The sequence below is a fragment of the Haplochromis burtoni genome, unplaced genomic scaffold (assembly GCF_018398535.1).
Source record: "Haplochromis burtoni strain Fernald_Lab_line unplaced genomic scaffold, NCSU_Asbu1 Contig_240, whole genome shotgun sequence".
Classification (NCBI taxonomy): Eukaryota; Metazoa; Chordata; class Actinopteri; order Cichliformes; family Cichlidae; genus Haplochromis; species Haplochromis burtoni.
This window is the reverse complement of record NW_024582601.1, coordinates 174,188-199,323: the sequence shown is the minus strand read 5'-3', so window position 1 is coordinate 199,323 and position 25,136 is coordinate 174,188. Positions and strand designations below refer to the sequence as shown.

General features: G+C 40.2%; 1 protein-coding gene across 1 annotated transcript in view; it reads left to right on the top strand.

The window, feature by feature from the left end:
* The window catches only part of LOC102303798 (zinc finger protein 236), a 66,810-nt gene that overhangs the window by 5,086 nt on the left and 36,588 nt on the right, over nt 1-25,136 (top strand). The window contains exons 3-17 of the mRNA XM_005937678.3: nt 1,481-1,645; nt 3,094-3,272; nt 4,072-4,202; nt 7,187-7,359; nt 15,096-15,218; nt 16,271-16,444; nt 17,295-17,472; nt 17,594-17,866; nt 18,605-18,808; nt 18,909-19,041; nt 20,467-20,727; nt 20,834-21,054; nt 21,925-22,026; nt 24,518-24,660; nt 25,011-25,114. Of these exons, the coding sequence (XP_005937740.1) occupies nt 1,481-1,645; nt 3,094-3,272; nt 4,072-4,202; nt 7,187-7,359; nt 15,096-15,218; nt 16,271-16,444; nt 17,295-17,472; nt 17,594-17,866; nt 18,605-18,808; nt 18,909-19,041; nt 20,467-20,727; nt 20,834-21,054; nt 21,925-22,026; nt 24,518-24,660; nt 25,011-25,114 (2,564 nt within the window). The remainder of the gene's footprint in view (nt 1-1,480; nt 1,646-3,093; nt 3,273-4,071; nt 4,203-7,186; nt 7,360-15,095; nt 15,219-16,270; nt 16,445-17,294; nt 17,473-17,593; nt 17,867-18,604; nt 18,809-18,908; nt 19,042-20,466; nt 20,728-20,833; nt 21,055-21,924; nt 22,027-24,517; nt 24,661-25,010; nt 25,115-25,136) is intronic.

The following is a 25,136-nucleotide window of genomic DNA, read 5'->3' as shown; positions in this document are numbered from 1 at the left end:
GATACTCAAAAGCCAGACATGATGCCATTATCCAAGTAAATTCAGGAACAAATGAGAAACAAAGTAATTGAGATCTCTTGGTCTGGAAAAGGTTATAAAGCCATTTTTAAAACTGTGGGACTCCAGTGAACCACAGTGAGAGCCACTATCCACAAATGTCAAAAACATGGAACAGGGGGGAAACTTCCCAGGAGTGGCTGGCTCACCAAAATTAATCCAAGAGCGCAGCAACGACTCATCCAAGAGGTCACAAAAGACTCCAGAACGACATCCGAAGAACCGGTCTCACTTGCCTCAGTTAAAGTCGGTGCTCATGACTCCACCATAAGAAAGAGAATGGGCAAAAACGACCCGCATGCAGAGTCCCAAGACAAAAACCACTGCTGAGCAAAAAGAGGTTCATCTCAGTTTAGCCAGAAAACGTCTTGATGATTCCCAAGACTTTTGAGTAAATGCTCTGTGAACTGAGGAGAAAAAGCTGAACTTTTTGGAAGGTGTGTGTCCCACTACATCTGGCATAACAGTAACACAGGATTTCAGAAAAGGAACATCATGCCAACAGTGAAGTAAGACGATGGTAGTGTGATGGCTAGCACCTGAGTCACCACATAGGACAGAAAGTATTCTTGAAATAACATTTTGAAAACTTCTCTTCACTTCTTTATGATCACGTATGGCGATGTTGTATGAAGCGGGTACACTGTGATAATGGTTGTGTTGGTGGTTTCTCTTGGTGTAGGATAATTGGACTGCGTTCCTTGGGAACTCATTCTACATCACATTCATTTATGCATTTTAAAGCACTCGCAGCACTCACATCTCTGCCTGCTTCACTTCTTGCTCGCTTTTGGTCACACTCCCTCTCTCACTTCTTTATTCTCACTTATATTCTCAGGATCTCACACATTGCGCACAATCACAGGCAAGTTAAGGGATTTAGTTCTTAATGCCATGCTACTGAGGAGAAAGTTAGAATAGAGAGACCGGGAGCAAAAAGATGTCAATTGGAGCTTAATTCGTTTCATTTGCAGCTGCACCTGTAGCTCTGGGCCATTTAAATTTCAAGTCCATTGCCTTTGCTCCCACTTTCCAGGTTGAAGAGCAGTGGCCTCTGAGTATGCCAGAGTGAGTAAGACTCAACTGTGTCAGTACCACTCTCAGACTTGACTAGATTCAAAAAAGCACTCTGAAATGAAGTCAGCTTGTTCTCCTAATAGAAAAGAAATTTAATATTGGGGCCATTTTTGCCTCATGGGGATTTTTTTCCTTTGCCTGTTAATATACAGTACTCTCTACCCTTCACAACAAAGCAGTTTCTTAATTTAGACAAAGTAGCACATTGATTGAGATTCAGCTGTTCCATCTTGTCTTTTTAGTCTCTTCTCTGTCTCCATCTGCCTTCACATAGTGACAGCAGCAACAAGAAGCTCACAGCAGAAAGTCATTTTTTTCCATTCTTTCATTTCTCTTTCTCTTGCAGCCTCATCGTTGTGACCAGTGCTCACAGACGTTCAACGTGGAGTTCAACCTCACGCTACACAGGTCCACACACACTACATCGGACTTCACCTGCCCCGTTTGCAATAAGAAGTTCTCTCGCATCGCCAGCCTTAAATCCCATATCATGCTGCATGAGAAGGAGGAGGTAAAATGCCTCATGCTGTGGTTTCTGTGCATATTATGCACTTTTATTTCTCTTTTAGACTCCTTTCTACACTCAACAAAAATATAAACGCAACACCTTTGTTACTGCTCCCATTCCCCATGGGATGGACGTAGAGACCTAAAATTCATTCCAGATACACAATATAACCATCCCTCCCAAACAGTGGTCACAAATCAGTCCAAATGTGTGGTAGTGGGCACATCTGCTATATTGAGATAATCCATCCCACCTCACAGGTGTGCCACATCAGGATGCTGATCTGACATCATGAGTAGTGCACAGGTGTACCTCAGACTGCCCACAACAAAAGGCCACCCTGGAATGTGCAGTTTTGTCTCACAGCAAAATGCCACAGATGCCACAAGCAATGAGGGAGCGTGCAATTGGCATGCTGACAGCAGGAATGTCAACCAGATCTGTCGCCCGTGCATTGAATGTTCATTTCTCAACCATAAGCCGTCTCCACAGGCGTTTCAGAGAATATGGCAGCACATCCAACCGGCCTCACAACCGCAGACCTCGTGTAACCACACCAGCCCAGGACCTCCACATCCAGCAGGTTCACCTCCAAGATCGTCTGAGACCAGCCACCCAGACAGCTGCTGGAACAATTGGTTTGCACAACCAAACAATTTCTGCACAAACTGTCAGAAACCGTCTCAGGGACGCTCAACTGCATGCCCGTCGTCCTCATCGGGGTCTTGACCTGACTCCAGCTCGTCGCCGTAACAGACTTGTGTGGGCAAATGCTCACATTCGATGGCGTCTGGCACGTTGGAGAGGTGTGCGCTTCACGGATGAATCATGGTTCACATTGTTCAGGGCAGATGGCAGCTGAGAATGTCCCAGTTCTTGCATGGCCAGCATACTCACCGGACATGTCACCCATTGAGCATGTTCGGGATGTGCTTGACCGGCGTATACGACAGCGTGTACCAGTTCCCACGAATATCCAACAACCTCGCACAGCCATTGAAGTGGAGTGGACCAACATTCCACAGGCCACAATTGACAATCTGATAGACTCCATGCGACGATGTGTTGCACTGCATGAGGCAAATGGTGGTCACACCAGATACTGACCGGTTCTGGGTCCCCAGACCCCCAATAGCGCAAAAAACTGCACATTCCAGGGTGGCCTTTTGTTGTGGGCAGTCTGAGGTACACCTGTGCACTACTCATGATGTCAGATCAGCATCCTGATGTGGCACACCTGTGAGGTGGGATGGATTATCTCAATATAGCAGATGTGCCCACTACCACACATTTGGACTGATTTGTGACCACTGTTTGGGAGGGATGGTTATATTGTGTATCTGGAATGAATTTTAGGTCTCTACGTCCATCCCATGGGGAATGGGAGCAGTAACAAAGGTGTTGCGTTTATATTTTTGTTGAGTGTATGTTATTGGTTTCCATTCTTGCAGAATCTGATCTGTGCTGAGTGCGGAGATGAGTTTGTTCTTCAAAGCCAGCTCTCTCTGCATTTGGAGGAGCATCGGAAGGAGCTCTCGGGCATCAAGGTCTACACCTGCAAGACCTGCGACAAGGAGTTCAAGACGTCTGCGCAAATAAAGGAGCATATGAAGAGTCACATCAAAATGAGGTCAAACAAGACACTTCAGGATGCTGATTTATTACATTTGACACAGTCAAGTGGAAAAGCTTTGGGTTAAAAATTTGGCATGAATCATGCAGCTGTTTAAAGAAAAATTCAAAGCATCGACATATCTAGTATTTTGTACAGACCGAGGGGTGTCTGATTCAGGATAGATGAATCTTTTATGAAGAAAAAAACATTTTTGCAAAAACAGTTTTAGGTGAATTTGCAGCTCTGCAGAGTGATGAAATTAAAGCACCATCTTTCATGGCGTTCATGGAAAATAAGTACATTTGTAGTCATTGTCAGATAATCTTTCATTTGAGCTAAGCACAAAAATGCTTAAGCGAGTCTATGCAGCTGTTCTCAAAACTCTCTGTAGCCTGTTACTGCTAGAGGCTAAGCCAATTTAATGCTTTATGCTACTTCAGAGCTATTCTTTTAGACATGGTTTCTATGATAATGTTAATTTGCAGACTAGTAACAAATATGCTACTTATTGGACTAAGGCCTGTTTTAAAGAAGTTCAATTTCCTGTAAGTTTACAGCTGAGTACTTTTAAAACTCATTAAACCATTCAGAAAGCACTTGTGTGTAATGCCACATACCATTTTGTCTTTACTTATAGAACAAACATTTGTTTGAATTGTAAAGAAAATACTTGTACACAAAGGATAATTGTCTAAATCTCAAACATAAGGCTTAAAAAACTGTTTTGTTGTATCATGAGTGACCTTCTGTGGTCCTATGTTAATGCACACTATATTAAACTAGATTTTTTGTCTCATGGTTCTTTCCTTTACAGGCCACTTACTTCTACTTCAAGAAACTACAAGAAAAACATAGATCGCAGTGGGTTCACAAACAGCTGCCATCATTGTGGAAAGGCTTTCAAAAAGCCCAGCCAGCTCATCAGGCACATCCGAATACACACAGGTGAGTGAGAATGGAAAAAGAAAAACCTGATTATGGTGCTTATATTGAGATTTAAGCTCAGAGCAGAAATACTGCAGAAACTGGAGGGTAGAATTTGTATCTACTTCAGGCCAAAACAAGATCCTTTAGGCTAATTTTCTTTGTTCTGGATAATGAATTTATAAACAAAAAAAAACTTTCGACAGCCATTCAGCATTGAGAAGAGGATCTAATTGTTTCTCCTTGATAGTTCACAGTGGTTTTAATTAGCTTAGATCAGTGGTTCCCAAACTTTTTTTGCTAGCCCCCCCCCCCTTTGTTTTACAAGAAAAAAGTGTGGGGCAGGAACCCACACTTTGGGAAGGTCTGGCCTTGATGTTAAATTAAAATATTAGGATGAGCATTATGAGTCTTATGTGAAGGAATGTAAAGTTTACAAAATTTGGAAAACTTCTGACACCTATTCACTCTGAACCTGTTAGGAAAAATGTCAGTAAAAACTAGGAAAGGGAAATGATAGAATTTAGTGATTCCATTGTCGATTCTCTTTGGGTTCTTATTGGCTCTGCTTTGAGAATCCCCAACATTGCTATGCAATGCTGTGTGGTCAAATAATTGTTCATTTTGGAGGTGTTTCCCCTTTTTGTAGTGACACAAAAAAAAGTAATATATTACAGATTCATACATTACACAGAACACTTTTATTAAAAGTAAAAAGTTATTTTACTGTTTTTCTATAAAATGACCTGAAATACATTGCATCATAATTACCAGTTAACAATATAAACCCACAGGCTACGTCCATACACACCAACACAAATTCCTATCCTAATGAGGACACACACATAATCTTTCTCTTAGTATTCAGGTATGAACACAGAGCAAAGATGAAAACCACCACAAAGAGACTGTCCTGGATGCAGTGTGCACTTAACTCTCTCCGTTTGTGGAATGAAAAAAAAAAAGTGCATACGCATGCAATGTATTTGTGCAAGTAGAAATGATAAGCGGGATCAATAGACACGCAGGCTAACTGTAAAAACTTCTCACTTTTAAAGTTTAACATGATGTTTATATCAATTTCTATTAAATATAGGGTAATTGATATAAACATCATGTTAAACTTTGAAAGTGAAGGGTTTTATAGTTTGTAGCAGACTGTAGGCTCACGTTAAATTGGATGCCAACAATACGTTTTTGTAATTTGAGTCTTCTTTTGAGGAAACTCTTATTTTAGGGACTGAGGAGATCAGCTGTTGTAGTTTTGAAAGCCAGATGTCTGCCATTCTTGCTGGTATAGCTTCTATAGTATTCAGCTACTTGTTTTATAATGTGTCAAACATTTGTGTGAGCAGAATGTAGCTGATCTATGTCCTGCTTTAAATAAGCAAAGGCTTCAATTATATAATCTGTAAACACCATTAAGCAAAGATGTTAATAAACCCCATGTACGAATGCACCGCCACCACTGATGCTGGCTACTGACCTGTGTGCTGGTAAACATCTATTCAGAACCCGTCAATAGTTTCTAAAACGAATTTAAAATCTAACCAAAGAAGCATTTGTGGTTTTAACTTTGTTTTGTGTGTGCACTGCAGTAACAACTTTGTTTACTGACACTGTTCCTCTATAGTGTTCTTGAGCCCTTGTGGTATGTGTGGTGGAGAGAGAGGTATAGATATTTCTCTGGCTTCTCTGAATCAGTTCTCTGAAACAGTGTGAGCGGTTGCTTCTTATATTTCATTTGTGAATGAACTTTGCATTTGAGGTTCCAGAAACCTGAAGAGTGAGTGGATACTGTCAGCAGCTTGAATTGATGGGGGTTCAGTAGCCTGCAGTGGACTTTCAAGGTGTTTGGAGACTTTTTGTTTTCTTTCATTTTGTTTTTAAATTTTATGTCCCTTTGAGGCACTTTCTTCCTGTGAATGCTGTCCAATAAAATTAAAATATACAAGCGATATATAATCAAGGACTTTTTTGTAGCTCAGAATGAGGGTTTGGGGGGTTTAAGCTATGCCACAATTGGCCCTGATATGGTTAAAACATGGAGTTTGTATTACCATTTTCTCCTGTTATATATGGGTATTTGATATACAAAAACATATTAAGACTTAAAACCACAGGTTAAAAATAATCCTGATGATTTTCTTTTGATGGAAAACTCTTTGGTAGCTACAAACATTTTTATGAGCAGGAAAAAAACAGCGCTTATTCTGGTTTTCTTTTCTTGTGCTCTTTCATATAAGGCTACAAATTCGTAAGTAGCTGCACTGCTTATCTGGAAAAACTGCACACCTTCAGCTGGGCCCATTGCTCAGCTGTGGTATGGAGAGATTGTGTGGGTAGAATTCGATGTTCCGTTTCAATTCAAATGTTCTTGTGGTTCCTGTGAACGTTCAGCCATCTGGGTTCAGGTTAATGTAGCCAGTAGCTGCCACCCACATGTTGTTTACCCATCATCCACATGTTAAATTGTTTGGCTGGGCTGAGCTGGGGGTTTTAATGCAGAATTGAATTGACTTCTCTTGTGCTTTGAATCTCAAACAACCTTTCAGTTGATGAGGTAAAGACTATAGAAACACACATTATGGTTCATTTGCACCTCTGTGGTTTGCAGTGATGTTGGAATGGTACAGGACTGTATTTGAGTCATCTTAATTTAGCTTGAATTAAACCAGCCTTATGTTGTTACCAAGGTGACAAAATTGCATGGTTGTACTGTAAAAAAAATTAGATATCCTACCACTGACAGTCACATATGTGGGTAATATTGTTGGACAAATTCTTATTGAAGCAATGCTGGTGAGTTTTTTAATGATCATACATTAAACACAACCATGTATTGTATAACATAATTACTATATCTCCAGGAATTGTTTTAATTTTGTTGTTGAATTTTCTGGAGATGACAAGGGATTCATTGAGATTGTATAAATTTGATATTATTATAAATATTGTCATTATTACAGCTTGATTCTTGACCTCATCGTGCTCTTCTTCTGCAGGTGAGAGACCCTACAAGTGCACGCACTGCGGCAAGGCTTTCAACCAGAAGGTGGTGCTACAGACTCACATGGTGAGACACACCGGGGAGAAACCTCACCTCTGCATGTTGTGCCCTGCCTCCTTCTCCCAGAAGGGGAACCTGCACTCTCACGTTCAGAGGGTTCATTCTGAGGTAAGAGCACAGTAAAAACACACTCATGGCTTCAGATGCATGTTTCAAGACTGTGTAATATATATATATTTTTTTTACTATTTAATTTGTAAAAATGTGTACACACACACACACACACACACACGTAGGAAAATATTTAGTATACACATCCAGAAATGCATACACTATTATATATTGTACATATATTTATTAGTTTCAGGTCGGCCATTCTTGTATTTTGCTCGTTTGTGTTGTTGTGTTTGCACATCTCTGTTGCTTGTGGGGCTCGCACACAAGAATTTCACTCGCATGTGCTGTGCCAGTGTGCCTGCACATGTGATGTGACAATAAAAGTGATTTGATTTGATTTTAATTAATTTGTTTATAAAGATTAGATATGGTCATTAAAGGGGAATTGATGCTATAATGTTTTACATTTCTGACATCCTGGTATCACATTGTATAGAAATGGTGCCAGTTTAATCTCACCTAAAGAAAGGTTTTCCTTGGGTGAAGTCAGCCATTGTTTTTATTTGAAACGGTTAATGAGCTCCTTGTTTTGTTTACTTGCAAGTTCCTTTTTAACTTAGTGAACCGACTTAAATTCAGGAAACTAAAACTACATTTCAAAGTAAAAGTTCTAAAGACTTTAAATGGTTTCGAGTTAAGGACTTCACACAAATTTATGTAAACAGTTAACACCCAAAACATCATGTTCATGAAAAGTTTACCAGCTTTCTACAATTCACTAGCATGTCTTTCAGTTGTACTGTTTCCCCAGATACATATATGTATTTTTTCTTGTACATCTTGATGAGCCACACACTAAATTGCCAGAACCTCTGTTCACAGCTTGTTATACTCAAAGCACGGTACTTTGTCATATTGTTTGTGTGTCAGGAAGGGCATAAGGTTCCTTGTTTGATTTTTCTCCTTTGTAAACACCTCGCAGAAACCATTTTTTGCAGCCTAGCTGATTTATCCTTCCTCGTATTGTCAGGGAGGCTAAATGGGGACCGTCAAGTCTTCCACTTAGTGCTACACTGTGGTTGAGGGGTCAGACGAAGGACACACATCATAGATCTCTCTGGGGACCTAAATTCTCATGTGTGTGGTTGTGTCTATTTCTCGAATTTATAAACTGAACTAGTTAATGGTTGGATTTAAAGAGGTGGTGGTATCTCCTGGTTTAATGACTACTTCCAGTAATGTGGCTACAAGCTGAACTAACTCAGCTCTGTGGCATAATGATTGTAAAGGTCCCTCAAAGGTCCCTCATCACAATGAGCAGCGCTAGGTGAGCATGAATGATGTGTTGTGCTTGCACACCAAGCCTTAAACTAATTTAGTTCACTTCAGCCAACCTGGCTGCTGAGAGAAATAGGTTTACCTGGGTCTTTTCTGTAGCACACACAGTCTGTACTTTCTTATAGTCAGAAGCAAGGAGGTGTAAAATTCTCATTGTTGCAGTCGGGTTGCTTAAACAATATAAATATAAATCAAGCTTAATTATGCACCTAAAGAAGAGATACAGGAAATTGCTACAAATATGTTAGCACATCCTTCTTTGTTACTGAAGCGGGGGCGTTTTAATTATGGCTCTTTCAACAGATTTTACTGATTAATAAAAAGCTTCACACTTAGGTTAGTGAGCTGTCAGAGATTGGCAATCATATTAAATGGCTGGTTGTGGTCTGTTATTTGGATTGTGAATAAAAAGTGCTTTTGAGAAAAACGTTGCATAACTTTTTTGTCAGCGGTTCAATCGGTCAAATGAATTGAAGTGTGTGTTGTCTTACCTGCATACACCATTGTGTATTCCATGATAAAAGATGGTGATTTGGCCAGTTGATTGAACTGGAGAGCCCAACGCTGGACCCTTTAAATAATGCATCAGTTTTTCACAAGTTCTTTAGCTTTGCTTTTGTAGACAGTTTGTTCTTACAATTGGCTGACTTTAAAAAAAAAGAAAAAGTCAGGGGTTATTCACAAAAGATTTCATGCTTTGGTGCTTACTGAGGAGTCAGGGGAGAAAGTGTTTAATGGCATCCAAAGCCTTTGCTTGACACAGATTGTAGTGCTGAAGCTTTTGGAAAAAAGTCATTCTCCTGGGAATCTGTGATTTAAAATCAGCTGCAGAACATTAGTCGTTTCATTGATTGATAAAACACCAATTTACAATATGAGTATCATATTAACCTAATACTAATGAATTTATGGTATTATAATTTGTCTAAAAGCAAAGGACAGAATATTATGCATATGCATATAGGGCTGTTCGATATTGGATGACAACAAACGCTATCGTTTGTTTCGTGGTGTCGTAAAATAAACAGTTTACAGCAATATTTTTTTTCATCATTTTGATGGTCACTGCAGTGGCTATATTCATTTCTTAAAGTTCTCTCATTCTCTTATACAGTGGGGCAAAAAAGTATTTAGTCAGCCACCGATTGTGCAAGTTCCCCCACTGAAAATGATGACAGAGGTCAGTAATTTGCACCAGAGGTACACTTCAACTGTGAGAGACAGAATGTGAAAAAAAAATCCATGAATTCACATGGTAGGATTTGTAAAGAATTTATTCGTAAATAGGGTGGAAAATAAGTATTTGGTCACCTCAAACAAGGAAAATCTCTGGCTCTCACAGACCTGTAACGTCTTCTGTAAGAAGCTTTTCTGTCCCCCACTCGTTACCTGTATGAATGGCACCTGTTTGAACTCATCATCTGTATAAAAGACACCTGTCCACAGCCTCAAACAGTCAGACTCCAAACTCCGCCATGGCCAAGACCAAAGAGCTTTCGAAGGACACCAGGAAAAGTATTGTAGACCTGCACCAGACTGGGAAGAGTGAATCTACAATAGGCAAGCAGCTTGGTGTGAAAAAATCAACTGTGGGAGCAATCATCAGAAAATGGAAGACATACAAGACCACTGATAATCTCCCTCGATCTGGGGCTCCACGCAAGATCTCATCCTGTGGGGTCAAAATGATCATGAGAACGGTGAGCAAAGATCCCAGAACCACACGGGGGGACCTGGTGAATGACCTGCAGAGAGCTGGGACCAAAGTAACAAAGGTCACCATCAGTAACACACTACAACGGCAGGGAATCAAATCCCGCAGTGCCAGACGTGTTCCGCTGCTGAAGCCAGTGCATGTCCAGGCCCGTCTGAAGTTTGCCAGAGAGCACATGGATGATACAGCAGAGGATTGGGAGAATGTCATGTGGTCAGATGAAACCAAAGTAGAACTTTTTGGTATAAACTCAACTCGTCGTGTTTGGAGGAAGAAGAATACTGAGTTGCATCCCAAGAACACCATACCTACTGTGAAGCATGGGGGTGGAAACATCATGCTATGGGGCTGTTTTTCTGCCAAGGGGACAGGACGACTGATCCGTGTTAAGGACAGAATGAATGGGGCCATGTATCGTGAGATTTTGAGCCAAAACCTCCTTCCATCAGTGAGAACTTTGAAGATGAAACGAGGCTGGGTCTTCCAACATGACAATGATCCAAAACACACCGCCCGGGCAACAAAGGAGTGGCTCCGTAAGAAGCATTTGAAAGTCCTGGAGTGGCCTAGCCAGTCTCCAGACCTCAACCCCATAGAAAATCTGTGGCGGGAGTTGAAAGTCCGTGTTGCTCGGCGACAGCCCCAAAACATCACTGCTCTCGAGAAGATCTGCATGGAGGAATGGGCCAAAATACCAGCTACTGTGTGTGCAAACCTGGTAAAGACCTATAGTAAACGTTTGACCTCTGTTATTGCCAACAAAGGTTATGTTACAAAGTATTGAGTTGTATTTTTGTTATTGACCAAATACTTATTTTCCACCCTGATTTACGAATAAATTCTTTACAAATCCTACCATGTGGATTCATGGATTTTTTTTTCACATTCTGTCTCTCACAGTTGAAGTGTACCTCTGGTGCAAATTACTGACCTCTGTCATCATTTTAGGTGGGGGAACTTGCACAATCGGTGGCTGACTAAATACTTTTTTGCCCCACTGTATTTAATATAACCACACTACGAGACAGCCCTGTTTTTACGCGTTGTCGTTAGCAACAACGACGGTAAAACCACTCGCGCTGTCCGCTTGGTTTTCCACATAAACCTTTCACAATAAAGCTCAAGATCCTGTTGAGACTTTTCAAAATAAACTGAATCACGTGAAAGAGTATGCAGAGAGTTTACGGATGAGAAGCAAAAAAGAGCCGTCAGGTGCTAAAAAAATAAACCTTAGACTCAAACTTTGAAAGAAAATGGTGGCCGTTTCGACTTATGTCTAAAAATGTATAGTTTCATGCATCGGTTAAAACACTCGACTCCAGGTAAAGGACGCCCAGCTGGAAAAACTTCATGCAAGTCGAGTTGCCCGAGATTCACAGAATTTACAGAAAATATTACATTTTTGTGATTTATATTGTTGTCAGGGTGATAAATGTCTTATATCGGCATATGAGATTTTGGTCATATCACATAGCCCTATATGTGTATTCATTCACCACAATTTCACACCTTATAAGTTAGACTGATCCACTACAGCCACCTCCAGTTATAGCTGGCTTTTGACTTTTGTGAAATGGGAACGTGAACCTTGAACTCTGTTTAGCTTGCTTTTGCATTCTTGATAAAACAGTTTCTGGCTTTGTGAAAAACTTTATGAAGAACCAATGGCAGCATTACAAATGCCTTCCAAGGATTACTGTCTTAAAACGCATGCTGCTATTTCTTCATTTGATTTATATCAGCTAGTAGGGGATATATACAATGTATATGTAACTTGTACCCTGACACAATTTTCTCAACATTTCCTCTGCTCCAGAATCAACCAGGTAACAAGTACAGTACTGTGCAAAAGTCACGAGCTGCCCCCTTTAAAAAAATAATAATAAATTTTGCGAGGAAAATAGGAAATGGGTACACGTCATTGACCAAGGACTGGACTGAAGAAACTCTCAGAAAGACTTGAGAACTGTTGCTCAGGACTAATTAAAAAAAATTACAAGCTCCTCTTTAGGAAGCAAAATATAAAGAAATGACAGGTGGCTCAAGACTTCTGCACAGCACTGTAGTTGAGGTGTAGACTTTTACATTGGAGTTAACAGAATTAGAGAAAAAAAAATACAGATTCTTTCCACTGTGACCTCTAAGGTGAAGGGGGTTAAACTAAAGCACTATATACATACTACCCCTGGATCAGCTGCCCAGTGAATTACATTGAAATATATTTCAATAATAGAAGAGTATGCCCTCCAGTTCTTACACTTTCACTCGGCTTCCTTTTTCATCTTCCACAGACATTTCTGTCATGATTCATTTGTCATTGTGGCCATCTGTACCCTCACCCTTTTTACCAGCTCCCCATATGATCTTCTCTTCTAGTTATTCCCCATCTTTGACAGTCCTTTTCTCCCGCTTCATCACCACCACTACAAGAAAATAACAGTCCTCCTCCTCTGTCCAGCCATCTCTCCCATATGTTCCACACCAGCACAGGCCAGTGCAACAAGCCCATCATCCTGGCACTGATGATACCTTTCTGGGGCTCTTTCATATGCCCTACACTCTTCCAAACATACTTCAAATGCATCCTTTCCAGTGAATACAGACTTGAACCAGCTTCATCTACTTCACCAGTGGTTTACCCTCACAGGAAAAGCAATCAAAAGTTTTTGGTGTCAAGCTCAAAAGACCTATAGATTTTTTTTTTTTTTTTGTAACTGCATTTAGATTAAATATTAGACTTACCTCATTTCCATATACTGCTGTGTTTTCAGTTATGGAAGTGTTCTTCTGCATTCTACCTACACGTTTGCTCAGTCTCAGGGATTTTACAGCTATAACATACAGACATATGTAGGACGTATATGTAGAATGTAGACACAAAGCTCCCTCACAGCAAAGTAACACAACATCTGACTGAAATCTGGTCACATTTGTGGTGTACACTTGAGGGATTGAATTTTTAGAAAAGGAAGAAAATTGTAAAAACTAAATGGACAATTTATATTTTACTTCTTTATAAGCATCATACTTCAAGTCTGACACAGTGACTATATAATGTAGTAGTTAAAAATCTTTTGCCTAACACATGAAAGATCGCTGGTTCTAGCAGCAGAGCAGCCATAAGAAGCTTACTTGAGGTCTAAAACAGCTTGAAAGAGTGATTTATAGATTGATGTATGCACTCTTTATGTTCATATGAAAGTAGATTTGACATAGTTATAGATATTGATAGAAGTCTACAGAGTGCAGTTTTACAGTTCTGTGACTCTGTCCATTATAAATAAGCTATATGTAGACATTAGAGCTAATTCTTATATTTTGCAAACTTTTTAACATATTGTATTCTTTAATTTAGTTCAGTCTTTATTACTGTTCTTATTGACTTGGAGCAACTGTAACCATATCATTTCCTAAGGCAGTGGTTCCCAAACTTTTTTTGCTAGGCCCCCCCTTTGTTTTACAAGAAAAATGTATCCCACTGTAACTTTACTGTGTAAAGAGCTAACATCTCCAAAATGTCAGAAGTAGTTAGTTATTACAAGAAGTGTTTGTGAACTAAAAATGTGGGATACTGTTTGTCCGTGATTTGGAGAGCCCAGCGCGTAGTCACTGGGAAAACCAATTCGGCAGGGGAGACCTACCTTGGCACTTGTGCAGGTGAAGCCAAAGGGAAGATACACTTCACCATATTTTCTAGTCTTTGGCTTGGAAGGAAGTTGGTTTGGAAACATATTTAGCGATGCTTCATCTCCTGCTTTGCCTTTGTGTGGGAGCCCCGTCGAAAACCTGTCCATCATGCTAGCAGTGTCCAAGCGTTCTTTTTTTTTTTCATACCACGCCCCCCCCTGTAATGGCTCCCCCCTCTAGGGTCGGGCCCCACACTTTGGGAACCTCTGTCCTAAGGGATTAACAAAGCATTCAGATTCTGATACTGATGATTCTGACACCATGCACTGGTCCTTAGCAACATGCGCTAATCAACATGCTTCAGCTTGAATTTTATTTTGAAGAAGCGTAGAAAGTTGTGCACCGCAAAGTGTGGTGAGTGGGGTCAGCTGTTAGTGAAGATTGCCTCGATTTAAAAAACAGCATGCACAAAGATGCTGTTTGTTCTTGTGATATTAGCCAGCTCTGATCCTCAACTCAAAAGTTCACATGTCGATTGTTTTCTAAGTTAGCAAGTCTGATGTCCGTGGGGAAACTGTGGGTATGAATGGACAGAAGAGAACCTTCAATGTAAATGTCGATTACGGGTCCATGATAAGACGACCTTGAAGGGAGACTTACCAGTTTTAAAAGTTTTTTTTTTTTAAATTTAATTTAAAAAGTTTGTAATACAGTATGTAGGATTTTGGAGCTTCATGATCACACCCTGTAGGCTTTTCCCCTGATGTTTAGAGTCAGTTTTACATCTACCTCAAGCACTTCAGCTCCATTATATGCAATGCTCACAGAAATCTAATGAAGACACACCAAATTGATGTGTGGTTTTATTAGATTACCGCTATCATCATCACAATGATCAAGGGAATTCGAGAAACTAGTACCCAACCTGTGATTCCTAAGGATTCATAAACATATAATTTCATTGTTTATGAGGCAGTTTTTTTGTTTTTTTTATGAAGGGAAAGTAAAGGTTTACCTCGTGTCCAGTTAAACACTCTGATATATGTGGAAATATTATTATATAGCTAGCTAGCTGTAATGTGCTTTGTGTGTTTGTGTTCTCTTACAGACCAAAGGGGTGCCACTGTTCCCTTGCATGGACTGCAGCTGTGTATTTAAGAAACTTGGCAGTCTGAACGCCCACATCAGCAAAATGCACATATCCGTGATTGAGGTGCCATCCACCACTTCGGTAAGAGAAGGTTGTGTACCAAACGAGAACATCCGCTGGAAAACATTTCTTTGGTCCAGCATCTGAACAGAGGGTTCTTAAGTGTCCTGTGGTCCTCATGTTTAATGTTAACGAGACACCCTGGAGTTTGTTTCCCAAATTAGTTCATACGTAGGCTGTTTGCTTATACTTCAGAAAATTATGCTGTTTTTCTCTTTTTTTTTTCCCTGAGGAAAGAAGTAGCTTCCCATAACTCGATTATGATCCAGAATTATTATCACTTTTTTCAGTGTGCCAGCAGCAGGAAAAACAAAGTGCAGCACTAAAAAAAAACCCTCAGCTGTATTGAATGCAGACAAGTCTAGTTTGATTCACTGTGGTTGGTAGCTTTAGCGAACCCCAGAGGCACTGTTACTGATAATGCTTCTCAAATTGTGGACTTTTATTTCCTTCTTTATCCAAAGATTACTGCACAGGATAAAGGGTTTTAGTTTTTTGTTTTAGTTTGTTTTTTAGTGGTAGATAATGGTTGTGGTTTGTTTTTTTTGCCATTGGTATTTCAATACATCCATGTCACCACTGCTAGAAACTCTAAAAACTTCAATTTTATTGCACTAAAAGAGCAGCACCGTCTTTCAGTTTTGACCTGGTAAAATATTTCCCCCTGCTCTAGAACAATCAAGAACAGCTGCTGCCAAATTTGACCTGGTGTACAGTCATACAATGCAGCATAAAGCCAGTCGTCGCCCTAGTTAGAACGAGAATGGTGTGTTTCCATTATTTGGTTGTTAGCAGGTTATTAATTACAGCCTTCATTATTCAGTGATGATCTACCTGCCATATCTACACTTAAACGAATCTTGTGTTGAGAAGTTGTATCTCCGTGTTAATATGTGCATAAATAATGTGGGCATTAATATTTTATTTAATAATCACCAGTGCTTTGTTTCAAGCTCAACAGAGCCACTAATCAAAGTTAAGTCATCCCACAAATTGTGACCTGTCCCAGCTCTTCGTCACGTTGCTCTGTGTCTTTCTTGGTCCCCTCACCTCTTTTTTTGTCTTTTTTATAGGAGGCTGAAACAACAGGTCAGGCACCAGGGGTGCCAGAAGTTGGCGAGGGAGTGACAGATGTCATCCAGCAACTTCTAGAGCTGTCAGAACAGGTCAGTGGGGAGACAGCCCAGCCTCAGCCCCCAGAGCCAGCTATCACAATGGAAACTGCTATTAACCAGGACATCCTACAGGTGAGTGGCGTGTAATCGCATGATTGTTACAATATAAAAAGCAGTGTCCAGTAACAATCTGGACGACAATCCGCAGCTTGTACATTACCGACATTAATCTTCACTCAATGAGAATGGACTTAAACTGCAGATAAACATGATATATTCAGACATAAGTTTTGAACTAAAAAGACTCCTGAGTGATGAATGATATGCTCTGCTTTCATTTGGTGATTGAATGTCAAGATTTTTCACTGTTCTGCAAACACCATCCATCCAGGAGAGAGGGCAGTTTAACAAATATGCACCAGGAACTTTTAGAGATGAGCATCATCACAGAGTTTAAAACGGCCTCTACTCCCCAGCATGATAAGATATGATTGTCGCTGAACTTTGCTTTGCATCATGGCTTTTTTATTTTTTATTTTAGTGGCCATATTAAAATTATTAGTACATGAATAATGAGATATTTTTAAATAATCACTTTCAGTGTTTTTCAAAGTTTTAAGCAGCAATCGTGTTTTCGATTTTGCTTTTCCCGGAAATATTCTTTGCACTTTGTTAAAAGAACCTCGTTATTTACTGATGTCCACAGGTCCTGCACTTTAAAGGGTTCTCTTTCAAGTAAAAAAAATCCCTTGATTTGTAATGACATTAGTGTGTGTGTGTGTGTGTGTGTTTTACTTTTAAACCGCTAAAAATGAAATGATTTTGTAAAGACGACTGTAATTTCTAAGTTTACACTACAATCACATCTTGATTGCTCGGTTGATTGCTTCTTTTCAAATCCATTGCTGTGGTTATTTGAAATTGCTTGTGTGTGTGAGGTGTGCATGTATATTAAAGTTGTGGTGGTCCTCTGGTACTACAGCAAGCGCTGGAGAACAGCGGGCTGAGTGTGGTCCAACCCCAGAGTGACGCCCCACCAAGAGAGTCAGAGAACCAAACGACCGATGGCGCTGTTGTGGAAAACAAGAAAGTGCAAAGTACAGACAAACTGAACAGGGAGAAAAAGAGGAGCATTTTTAAGAAACCTATACAAATGCCAGGTAGGAGGGGATATTTTACTCTTTATGAGTTTACCCTTTCAGTGAGATTCATTTAATAAATACTGTTACAGAGATAATTGTTTTCTTTTTTTAAAATAAAATTATGTTCTGCCCTTTCCAGGCTCCATCAGGGAGGAGGATGGCGTTCGCTGGCACGGATGCCCCTACTGCTCCAAGGAGTTTAAGAAGCCCAGTGACCTTGTTCGGCATATACGCATCCACACCCACGAGAAGCCTTTCAAGTGCAAACAGTGCTTCAGAGCTTTTGCTGTCAAGAGCACCCTCACAGCACATATGAAGACGCACACGGGTATCAAGGCCTTCGAGTGTCAGAGCTGTCTGAAGTGCTTCTCCACCTCTGGCAGCATGAAAGTGCACATGCGGCTGCATACAGGTGAGAAGCGGGTCCGCTTTGTGAAGGGGTCACACTTAAAGCCATAGCAACTCCAGCACATTTCACTTTATAGAGTCACTCCGTATGTTACATTATTTACTTGTTACTCTAGCATAGTTACTTTAAGCATAAGTTAAAGGAGAAGTGTGTGGGCTCTAAATATGTTTCAGCCGCTGTTATTTAGAATAAATAAGATATGTTGTGGTAAATTATGCAACAAATTGCTCAGGCAGGACCTGCATAAATCTCATGTTGCCACTAAAGCTAGAACCCTCATTTGTATTCATGTATATACTGTATACGCTATATGTGTTTGAGCTACTATGTGCGCCGGTGCATTCGTTTTTGTCTCTCTAATTGCTGTGTAGTGTCACTCTGTTAGGTGTTTACTTTAGTGCTGGTTGTGTGTTAGTTCTAAGGTAAAGTTTTGATAAATGTGTTTTCAGACGTATGTCTCCGAAGGCTTCATGCTTTCAAAGTTTTGTGTCTGTTTTGTTTCATACACTGTTACCTGCTAAATGAAGGCTTTTAACCTTATGCAGCCAAAATGAAAGCAAATTACGAGAGCGTATATTTTTATATGTGTTATGTTTTCATGTTGATTTAGTTAATAACTTTAAAACCTCTATGTGAGTTTAGATTTTCATTTTATTTTATTTTTCTGTTGTTGTTTAGAAAAAGTTATTCTCTAAATATTAATTTTCCAAAACATCTATTTTTTTCCCTGACTTGTTCTAGGTGTGAGGCCTTTCCCCTGCCCTCACTGCGACAAGATCTTTCGTACGTCGGGACACAGGAAAACACACATCGCTTCTCACTTCAAAAGCTTGCAGCAGAAAAAGCATAAATTTCCACGGAAAGCAAACAAAGCCAAAGTGTCCAAAAGCAACCTACCGCTACCAGATATCCCCTTGCAGGAACCCATCCTCATCACCGACTTTGGTAAGAGGGCATGGTGACAGGCACACATATTGGGCGATGCTGCATTATTTTGACCACACAGAAGGCTAGCTGTTGTAAGCTCACGTGTTGTTTTTAACAGGTCTCATCCCATCCCAAAACCCCCGCCTGGCTTTTCAACAGTACCTGGATGTTGTGGCCAATGACCGGCCATACAAGTGCCAGTTCTGCAGTAAAGCCTATAAGAAGTCAAGTCACCTTAAACAGCATGTCAGGTAAAGCTTCTATGTAATAGTGATGTTTCAGTGCATAGTCTCAAAGAGCGAGAACACAATGGCTTTTTGAGGGCCAGTGCAAGTGTTTCTTTTCATAATCTGTTGCTAGTTGCTAGTTTCTTTTTAGAATACAACACAGGTGAAGAGAATTATGGTCAGGATAACCATGTATGTTGAAGGCTGGAGGTGAGAAGAGCAGAACAGAGGAGGCATCACTGACAATAGATCTGACATTTAACAAGTCAGATACTGAATGACAGGAGGACACCACAGGCCATCAAAAGAGGAGACATCTTTGGTTCTGAAATTAGTTTTTGGCAGGATCCACATTGTCAACCTGTTTTTAATGGTCCTCTAGGGATAAACCCTAAAAGTGGAAATAACCTGCAATTTGAATATTTTTCCCCCAAATAACAAAGTTTAGCAAACGCTTGACTTTTTAGATTTGCGTCTAACACGAAATGATTTCACACTGAAGTCAGCAGAGCAGCGTGTCCCACAAATCCTTTCTTAGCTGATCTTATAATGTTAGTCTACATAATCATATCAGAGAAGTATTAACAAGTGTGTACCGCTCAGCAAGGTTTCATTTTGCTTGTCTTAAGCTCATCTGCAGACAGAAGGAAGGAGAAACAGTGGAACAGATTAGAGGGAGTTGGAGGTTTGTTGACAGACATAATGAATTTGGTGAGAATGAAATAAATGAGATTGAATTCATGCAAGAGAAGAAAGAGAGTGTGAAGGGGAAGTACAGAAGAGTTGAAAAAGAGAAATAGCTATATTCAGCAAACCCACTTCAACCTGTAAATATATATATACTCTTAATCCTTTTTTTCCCCAATTTATTTGCTTGTTTTACACCGCACATGGCTGAACTTTATTAACCTTGTTTCAAATGACCCTGTCATTTATGGATGGAGAGCAATAAGTGGTCTAATCACTCAGCTGCTCTGCTCTGTGTATCTCTGTTGAACTTTCTAGCCAATCTTTATGACAGAAATCTAGTCATTTGTCTTTGAGGATAATGATAAATAATGATGCTGCCATGTGTGTAGTGCCTTTTTAATGGCTGGTGCCTCATTATTCTTGTTTTCTGGCAGATTTTGAGTTCTAACTTGTAATGCAAGCTGAGGATCTATGTCTGCCTACCCCTACTGACAGTGCCCTTGAATTACCCATGAACCTGTACTGATACTTAAAAAATTTAGGGAATTTGATTCAAGTTCACCAAGTAATATATCATCCTGACAGGTCATGCTGGACCATGCATAGTGATTTTCCACCTTGTACTAAGGATATACCAATGAATTCTGTTCCTTAGTATTGGCAGCATTCCTCAAAAACTCATCTACAGCAGTGTGCTTGTACCTTTTAGGCTGCTTGATGTCCCAATACACACTGAACCCTGTTTTTGAATGTTGCCAGGTCTCATACAGGAGAAAGGCCCTACAAGTGTGTCCAGTGCAGTCGCAGTTTTGCCTCCTCGGGAGTCCTCAAAGCTCACATCCGAACACATTCGGGGCTAAAGGCATACAGGTGTTGTATGTGCGACACAACGTTCACCACCAGCGGCAGCTTAAGGCGCCACATGACCACTCACAGTGACCTGCGACCTTACATGTGCCCCTACTGCCAGAAGACCTTTAAGTCATCACCTAACTGTAGGAAACACATGAAGACGCACAGGTCTGATTTCTGACAGTCTGCTTTTTCACAGATGGATTGGACTGTTTACAGGGATGTTGTTGTGCTCTGTGAATGTATCAATCAGAGCTATGTCCTGTCAAACCAGGTATGAACTGGCCCAGCAGCTACAACCCCAGTCAGGAGAAGACCCCCTGGGAGCTGGCACTGTAGCCCATGACATGCAAGTGGAAATAGAGGGTGACACTCTCCAGCAAGCCCCGGCTGAAACAGCAGAGCAGCAGAGCATGCTGGGACTGAACCAGACAGAGGTTGTAAATGGAGGCCAGCAAGTGACACTGGACGCAAACCTGACTGTACAAGGAGAAGGTAAGAGCAACTGAATTCATGTCATATTATATAATGGAATATGTGCAAGTTGTGAAAGATTCAGTAGAACTCGTGAAAGCTGTAACACTGAAACCTCATTTTGCAGAGAAAGCGTAGCATTAAATTACCAAATTCTTCCAAAAACTATGTGACTCACCTTCAAGAAAGTTTTCTGAGGTAATCTGTGCGTTGTGTGAGTTAAGTTTCATTGCACTGAAAACTTTCAGTTTTCTTAAACGTGTCAGAGAGCAGAATAACTTCAATGTACCTCCCCATCGTCTCCATCTGTTTGCTCTGTAGACCAACACATATGGTTTCACGCAGTATAGCTCAGCACACAGCCTCCAGAGCTTTAGCACTCCAAGGATAGTAATAGAATGATTAGTAATCCCTCTCTAAGGTCCAGGATCTGGACCCTTAAAGTAAATTGAAAGTCATCTCCAGAAAGAAGCAGCTCAGCCTAGCTGACATCTGAAAACTCTCTAGATTTAAAATGTACATCATGTAGTCAGGTTCCATAATCTTGACCTCAGCTCTCTATATTTGATAAGACTTCATTAATATACAGAAAGCAAATCTACTTTGCATTTAAAGAAGGTACACTGCTAAAAATAAAGTGTAGCTTACAGTATTTTAATATGATACTTATAAATAAATATTGTCACACATAACACACAGTTATTTTTGTTATTCTAAAAATGTTCTGTGCATGTAACTGTGCATGGTGAGCTGTGTTAGTTAGGGAATCTGCAATGTAACTTGCTTTTTTAACCTCAATTGAAAGTTTAACAGTGGAAATATTGCTCTACTGTTTGTTTCTGTGAGCACTAACTAACTTGTTGCTTTGCATCTCTTTCTTTGTCGTGACAGACTCATATGTGACTACCCAGCATGCTTTGCCTCAGAATATCAGCCAGTTTGAGACACCAGCACTTCCTCAGTCTTCATTTGACCAGCAAGCTCTAACACAAGGTATAAACATAGCATGTGTGGGCTGTTATGTGACAAAGATAACATGGTATGTTTATTTGCTATATCGTCTGTGCAAAACACAGGTTCACTGTTTCAGAATTCAAGAGCCAGTAATATATGAAGAGTAGTAGTAACTCGTGCATAGTACCTTTAGTTATATGCACGCTTTCTGTTATAAGGCTTAACTAACAAAGTGTAGGTATTGGCCATATTAGTTATGAAATCTCTTATTTTGAATTAATACCAAAGGAAATCAGTCACACATAAATAGAATTGGTGGAATAACCCTTACTTCAGCTTCACAAAGGTCCCAAATGACAGAGCGGTCGTGGGAGAAAGGAACACTCTTTACAATTCCCACAACAAACCGAGCAACAGTTAATTTCATCAAACTATATATACCCTCTACCAATGTGTCTGGTATCTCCATATGTCTTTTGAAATCAGTGTGTTCTCAAACATTTTTCTTCTTCTTCTTGCACTAACTCACCATGGCGGCTGACTGCTGTTGCCAGCCAGCTTCCTTTGAGATCAGCATCAAACATCTGTGAGGCAAACTGAACTTTTCAATTCTGTGAGGAGGTTCAAGAGATTCTGTTGAACTTCAAACTTGACATGAACAGAGCTGGAGTTGTTGTCATTTTAGGAATGAAGACATATGGATTTGTCAAAAAAATTGATGTGTATGATTAGCTAGGCTTTTCATCATCACTTTATCTTTTTACTCCTGCAGGTCACCTGTCAGGACTGAAGCCTTATTATTTACTAGGGTGTGAAGTACTACAGCTAATGACACTGGTCTCTGGGGGCCTCTGGGAGAAGCCCTGTATTTCTTGCTACTTTATATATGTGTTGTTTACAGTAACTACACTGTGGTTGATTGAAGGTTGATTTAAGGTTCACACACTGTTTCTGCTGCACATTTGGTGGCTCTTAAAAGTGTCACATAAAGAATGTGCCCACACTGCCACTTTATTAACGCTACAGTCACACTAGAGAAAACAGTGATTGAGGTCGCGGCGCGAACAAAAACATTGTGATCGAATACTCTAAGGCAGCGGTCTCCAACCTTTTTTGCGCCACGGACCAGTTTATGCCCGACAATATTTTCACGGACCGGCCTTTAAGGTGTCGCAGATAAATACAACAAAATAAAACTAGTACCGGTACTGAAAAAAGAAGATTTATTCATAACACACGTGAAAAGACCCAGGAAAACCGAGTTAACGATAAAAACGATAACAAAATAACGCTGAAAACCGATAAAAACCCTGAAAACTATACATTTCACACCTGAGCCTCAACTCTCGCGGCCCGGTACCAAACGACTCACGGACCGGTACCGGTCCGAGGCCCAGGGGTTGGGGACCGCTGTTTTAGATCATATCAGTGCTTTTTACATGAAAGCAAACATGTACACATCTGCCTTTACATGGTTAAGTAACTTTGTGACATGCTGAAGTTGGATTGGAGATGGGAAATCAGAAATGGAAGAGGAAAAAAAATCAAACAATTTATTTCACCTCTCATCAGTTCTAAGGTCAAATGGTGGAGAGTCCCAGATTTAAAGGCCAAAGGGGGGGGGGTGTGTACAATGATCTGTTGCTGCCTGCACAAATGCAAATTCACATTAGCTACTTACATTCAGAGTCCAGCCAGGGCATCATAGATTTGGAACATCTGTCTGCTTTTATAAATTAGATTAAATTACTTGCAAACCTTTGCGATTCTGTCCAAGAGTGATTGTAGCCGATCTCCAGATGGGAGACAAACTGCTTTCCTTCAGGCAACCCGTGCAATCGCCTCAAACTGCATGCATGAATGCAAAAACAATTCAAGACAGTCACCTTGTGTTCTTTTAGCCAGTGCAATAATTGCAGAATATTCTTGTAACAGCCTCTAGGGTGTACATCACACAGCATCAGTTCAGCTTTAATTATGTAGCATGGCAACTGTTATCTCAAGGGAAGCTTTACATTGTAATGTAAAGACCTCACAGTATTATAAAGGTAACCTAGAGGTCCCCAATGAGCAGGCGCTTTGCAATAGTGAGGGGGAAAAACACTTTTATCAGGAAGAAGTGGAAAAAAAGCAAAGAGAGAAGAAGAGCACAGATAAACAAACAATACCAGCTATAACAATAAAACACCTTTCTGCTGCAGGCTGAAATCCCAGGGGCGATCTGACACTTTGGAAGACTGATAGTGTTGAGTTCAGCTTTTTTTTTTTTTTAAATCAATAAAAGCCATCCTCCCTGATGGCTGATATTGTGCTGTGTAATGCAGATCTTAGACACTTTTTCAGATTTCATAGATTCCTATTATTATTCCTATTATGTTTTTAGTTGAAAAAAAGTGAAACATGTCTTGTGTTTGGTTTTTTTTTTGTTGTTGTTTTTTTTCAGGTAGACCCAATATTGCTGTCAGCCAGAGGTTAGATCTTTGGATTTGACTATAAACAAGACTGATTATTCTCGTCTGACTCCATCTAGGCTTCACCATCACTGAAACGAGCTACAATCAGCCCCAGTTCTCCACAGTCCAGCAGCTGCAGGACTCCAGCACCCTGGAGTCTCAGGCCCTTTCATCCAGCTATCACCCTCCAAATCTGCTTCATGTCCCACCTGCTGAGGTGGTAAGTTATGAGTAGCTTTCCTTCTTTCATTTTAAATACATCATTACATTTTCATTAGTGTGCAACCACCTGAAACTAAAAATCGTGTTTTCACTGGGTTCAAATCAGCCCACTGGATCTGATATAGAGAGACGGCCCAAAATGTTGCGTATTATTTCTACAGTAGCAAATAAAATGCTAAAAACACAATGAGGTCGCATGACCTTCTTTCATATACTGTCTGTAGACTCTATCATGCATATGTTATGCATATACTAGTGTCAGTAACCTCATTTATTCCCTGTCCTTGAAAGTGCACATGTATTTGTATGTGTTTTAAGTTGAGCCAGTATTGATCTTTTTTTATGCAGACGAATGGGCTTCTTCAGCAGAGCAGTCAAAACGACCTCCAGTTGCCTACAGAGACACAGGAGTACCAGGAAGACTGTGAAGACAACACTAAGAGAGCCTACAGGTGTGTGTGTTTCCATGTACCT